A 5,519-nucleotide genomic window follows, 5' to 3' on the forward strand; every position below is an offset into this window, starting at 1 on the left:
TCAAAATTGTAATAAAACCTCTTATTATCACTATTGTTAGTTCAGATATTTTGGATTTCCTTACAATTTTTCTTTGTGTTTTCTGAATAATAAGAGAGAGCGTTTTGGCTGACAAGTGTTCACTCTCTCCTGGTATGAATGGGCGCCGATATCATACAACCGGCTAGTCTTGGTTGCCTTCTACGGACTACTCGAGCAAGGTTGTGTCTTCACGTACTAGAATTTCAACTATTTCTTCTTCAACATTGACTGGATCAGATTCCAGCGAATCGGTATCGACATCTGGGAAAATATCAAAACGTTTAAGTATTTTCTGTAGTGTACAAACAATTATGAACTCACTGTTTCTCAACTGCAAACGACGATATTTCTGCTCCTCCCATTCGGCCACCCGTTTGGCGCGATATTCCACGAATTGTTCACGCAGTTTGGCACGCTTCTCTAGAAGTTCCTTCGATGCACGGGTCATACGGACGCGATCCTTGCTTTCGAACTGTGCGTAATACTTCTTGAGAGTCTTGCGGATCTCCTTCTGTTTTTCTTCCGGAAGCAGGGTAGGTGGTCGCGGACGCCATAAAAAGAGCATGAAATTCTTCAAATTGACACGCTTCAATATCCGGCCTTGGAATGACCAAATATAGTAGCCGTGATCTTCCTTAACCTGTGTAAAAATAAATCAGGGTTTTAGGTCATAACTAAATCATAGAACCCGCGATCAACTCACCTTTCCTGAGGTTCCAGTTACAACGTACCGACCAGTAGGGTCCCATTCTACTTCAGAGGCACGATAGTGATCACCACTCTTCATAATAGTGAAATCATTTGTGTCGACAAATTCGAACGCTCCCATTTGCAGATTGGCAAGGACAATAAATTGGCCTCGTGGAGACCAAAACAGATGGCTGCACACCTTCTTCTCCATTTTCTTCAGCATAGTAGGCTCTTGGCCTTTCTTCGCCTCATAGAAGCTAACGTTCGCCGACGATGGCTCGCCGTGAATGATGGCAAATTTCGATCCTACCGGTTCCCAGGCGAACGCTAAAATGGTCTCCTTGACTTCAACGGAATCCACTGGGATATCTTTTTCGCGCATATGGAATATCTCAAAGTTATAAAACATGCCCAAGTATTTGACGTCGGCATCCTTCTTATCTTTCTTGGATTTCGAATAACGATCGACCTTCACGCAAAGATAATCTCCGGACTTCTGCCAGTGAATCTTGCAGTCAGCAACGTTGAACAAATTCTTGTTGCGGATTTCTATTTTCTTGGGAATCTCCAGAAGGGTGACTCGAGCTGGTGCGTCAATATCTTCCAACATCCAATAAGCAATAATGTTGTCAGTTGGAGACCAGCTGAAGTTACGAATTCCTTGAACTTTGATAGACTTTTTCTCCAGCAGATAAAATGTATTCGTTTCGTACACATGGATGGCATTATCACCCATTCGTGCCACATATTTATCGTCGTGCGACCAACGGAACATTGACATGTTAGTGGTTCCATCCGAAACGAAAGATCTTTTCTCCGTGCCGGTTCTGATGTCCCAAATCATTATCTTCTGACCGTTGGGACCATACGTCACCAAATACTGTTCGCAGGGGGAGAAATCGACATACTGAGTTCCGGGATGCGCAAATTTGTTGATTTTAATGAAGCTGGAACCACCCCAAATAACCACGCCTTGCTTGTGGAAGGTTACGATATACGTTCCCAAGGGAGACCATTTAATGTACGTCTCAGTGAAGCGCTAAAAAGAAAACGAATCCAAAATTGAATTTATTTTCGTATTACGTTTGAACGTTTCCTGTAGTTTACCTCGCGAGTTAAAATTTCCACCGGTTCCGGTTGAGCATTTTGCCAAAACTGTACTTGTACAGCACCGGGTGTAGATTCGGCAACTACACAAAACTGATCCTGCGCATCAGGTTCCATCAAGAAGGTGTACAGATCATTTTGCACCTTATAAGGCTGCGGCTCAGGAGGGCTCCATTCCTTCGGGATATCCGAGTATTTTTGGAAGTCGGAAAACAGATTCACCAGCAGGGTATGCGACTTATCCAAACGATAATTGTTGAAAGCTTTCACTGCTTCCTCAGCCATCTCAGGGTTCTTGAACTCAATGAAGGCGTATCCTTTCGTGTTGTCTTCCTCATCCTTTGGGTAGTGAATATTCACAATCGTTCCGGCGTTTTTGAAAATCTTCTCCAACACGCCTTGCAGCTTTGGGAAACGAGCCGGTCCAACAACCGGTATGTTGTCTACAACTATGACATTTTCGACCCCATCCGATTCGCATGGTTTCTGCTTCAGCAAGTCACCAAGCAATTCTGTAGAATAGAAAAGATATCTCCATGAAATTTCGTCATGAGCCAAACACAACAAAAATTGCTAAGCAAAAATAAATAAAATTTTCAGTTATAAAATCATTAGAATTCAAAAAGTATGAAAACGATTGTGGATTCTCCAGTAATAATAGCTATAAATCGAAGCATCTAATCCAAAGAGCCTACGTGGGCATCCTTCCTTTCACTTGTCAGTTTACACCTTCGATGCGGCACAAGAATATAAAGAAGCCACCACAGGCAAATAGCAACACAACCCACCTTCGTCGGTTACATCGTCCACAAATCCCTCCGTATCATCGAAATTAGGCTCCTCGTCATAGTCCTGATCATCGGCACCGTCACTATCGTAGGTATCACCTTTCTTTTTAGCCATTCTTTTTTTTTGCACGGTATGAAAACTATTCGATAGAGTGTACCAGACAGCAGAGAGATTTCGCAGTTTTTGACACCTCGCACCGGAAAAGAATGAATGAGGATTTTTTCGCGTGTATGTTGGTACCGGAGAGTGACATAAATAAAGTTTGGTGACAGTTCGAATGTCGACAAGCTCGACAAACGTAAATTGTTTTTATTTGGGAAATATTTTTCCATGCGCACTGAAAGTAATTTTAATATCGGATTTATCTACACGATACATACATTTTTGCAATCTAGCAAAGTACATGAAGGGCATCAATCTGCATGTGTAATGCACGGAATTAGACAAAACAAGGCCTAACAGGGCCTAACAGAATACCACCTTTATGCATGAAGAACTGAGCTGAGGAACTCACCATTCCCATAATTGCATCTTCAACATGTCACTAAAAATTCGAATATTCCCAGAAAAATAGATCCAATATTTTTAGGTCTTCTTCTTCTTGGACGGCATTAACGTTCCCAGTGGAACTTTTGCCTTCTCGACGTAGGTATTACTCGCGCCGGATAACACACCTTGAATATATTCTAGAGTGGCAACCTCTAGAATACGCGTGATCATAGTGCAAGTCGACAAATATTTCTTTGACGAAAAGTCCCCCGACCAAAACAGGAATCGAACCCGAACCCCCGGAATGTTGTGACGCTAACTACTCGGCCACGGGAGCACACTAACGTATACTTCAATCAATTCATATTTTTTACAGGGATTTCAACCCTCTGAATTTTTGTAGGCTGTGGGGAAACAAACCGACATTCCCGGATAGATTGCAAGATGGACAACACTTTGACGGCCAAGCACGATACGACCAGATACTTTTCGGATACCGCGTGAACCAGTGTAAAGACAGAGCATATACAAAAACACGTCCTTTATTTATACTGTACGGTGGATGGAGATGGGAAATGAAAGGTGGGAAGATTTTTAAATCTGTGACGTCACAGATTTTGTTTATGTATGTTACTTTTTTTATAATAGTGGATAACCGACGGTGGATAACCAAAATACATTGGAAAAAAATTCATATGATAAAAGTGCGAGATGAAGAATAGAAGGTGGGAAGATTCACGGGTTTTGGTTATGTTAAACTTTGATTGTATTAGTAACCAGGAAGATGTGAAGTTCACATATCAGAAATACCAGTCAGTTACTCAAATGGTACAAAATTGAATGTGTCAACGAATAGCTTTGAAAGAGGATATACAGGAACTAATTACATATTTCCAAAAAATATTTTTTACATTATAAAAAAACATTAAATGTCGCAAACTCAAATGTTTAATTTTTCTTTGATTTCTTCTTATATCAGAAATAGTATTCTAATGTCTACTATGTTTGGATTTTAGAGCAACTTCATGTAATTTTATCCTTTTCAGCTATTGTAATTACTTTTTTCACAAATTCGGTGCTGAACAGTGACTAACATTCATCGAACACTATAACTCTGTAATAAATAAGGCATATAGTATGTTAAACTTTGTCCAACGCTTCTCATATAACTTCCAGGATCTATACACTATAAAGCTATCATAAATTTCATATATACGTTCTATTCTGCAATACAACGTGGAGAACTCATATAATGCTGTACATGAACAACGCATTGAGACAATTCAGAAACAGTTTCTTTTATTTGCATTTCGTAAACTGAAATGGATCTTATTACCATTTTCTTTGAATGAAGCACGCTGCAAACATCCAAGCCATAAAAGAACGCCGAAAATCTGCAATGCTTTACATTTTTTATAATCAGTGGTATCGAGTAGGGGTTGCGATACCCGGGTACATGTTTTTGGGGATGCAGCATGATAAAAAAAACAATCTAAAATTTCTGAAACACCTCTAAATTTGTAAATAATTCACCATTCGGCATACATCATATACAGATAGCAGATATACAGATATACAGATAGTTTTATTATTATTTTGTATTTCAAGACAAATGTTGTGTGACCTTGCGATGTCCTGATGGAACATAACATCTTATCTGTTAGCCAATTTTGGACGTTTCTGGTCAATCGCAATTTGGTGCTTGACCATACGGAATATTTTTTTTTCAAGTTCCACTGAATACACAGTAGAACCTTCCTGGCCGTCAGTCCTTGTTTGGAAACTGGTTGAGCTGCTCCACCATGCATTCATTTTCGCAAAATATTTAAAAAAATATGTGATTCATTTCTCATCTCCAGTCGCCATCCGTTTTTTGTGTTAATTGGTGTAACACTCAAAAATCGAGCTTCTTTTTGAATCCAGCTCTGCGCAAATGGCTTAAAATTGTTTTATGGTCGATCTTTAGCTCGTGATCATACCGGTCAAATTCGATTATTTCTGTGACTTTGTGAACATTTTTTACCGATAAAATAATTAATTCTTTTTTTTTGCTTTCTAGAATCTCCTTCTTCATCAATAAAAAAATAAAACAAAACAACACAAACTTGAAATGAAATTTAGGCGAAATTCAATAATTTTACTGATTCTTTTTAAACAGAAGAGCATCCTTGTTGACTGCAGTGGGAGAGGTATTGTCAATTTCCACATTTGTTCACAGAGGGGGAGAAGGTGGTTTAGAACAGAGCCTTTTTGTCTTTTTGTCTTTTTGTTTTGACGCGTACACAAACGAACACAACATTTTTATATATATAGAGATGTGTTGTTTTTTTTCGCCCTGATGAAAGTATGGTATAGATTTTTTTTCCACACAGTGGTGGGCGTGTTGAGCACCCCTGAAAACTTATATCGGCTGTCAACTGAAG

The 5,519-nt window shown here is 39.4% G+C and overlaps 1 protein-coding gene across 1 annotated transcript; it reads right to left on the reverse strand.

The window, feature by feature from the left end:
• On the reverse strand, positions 1-2,827 carry LOC129767218 (eukaryotic translation initiation factor 3 subunit B). Its single transcript, XM_055767872.1, has 5 exons — positions 2,607-2,827; positions 1,819-2,330; positions 725-1,750; positions 343-661; positions 1-282 (listed from the first exon to the last, which is right to left on the reverse strand). The coding sequence occupies exons 1-5, from the start codon at positions 2,719-2,721 to the stop codon at positions 188-190; spliced, it is 2,067 nt and encodes a 688-aa protein (XP_055623847.1). The 5' UTR covers positions 2,722-2,827; the 3' UTR covers positions 1-187.
• Between the last annotated feature and the right edge of the window lie 2,692 nt (positions 2,828-5,519).

Source organism: Toxorhynchites rutilus, chromosome 2 (assembly GCF_029784135.1).
Source record: "Toxorhynchites rutilus septentrionalis strain SRP chromosome 2, ASM2978413v1, whole genome shotgun sequence".
NCBI classification, from domain to species: Eukaryota; Metazoa; Arthropoda; class Insecta; order Diptera; family Culicidae; genus Toxorhynchites; species Toxorhynchites rutilus.

What these genes read in the sequence shown, in the direction of transcription:
- LOC129767218 (XM_055767872.1), bottom strand. Translation starts at nt 2,721, where the DNA reads ATGGCTAAAAAGAAAGGTGATACCTACGATAGTGACGGTGCCGATGAT. An exon ending in TGGAAATTTTAACTCGCGAG is followed by an intron (nt 1,751 to 1,818) that starts GTAAACTACAGG and finishes TTTTCTTTTTAG; the next exon opens with CGCTTCACTGAGACGTACAT. An exon ending in TAACTGGAACCTCAGGAAAG is followed by an intron (nt 662 to 724) that starts GTGAGTTGATCG and finishes ATTTTTACACAG; the next exon opens with GTTAAGGAAGATCACGGCTA.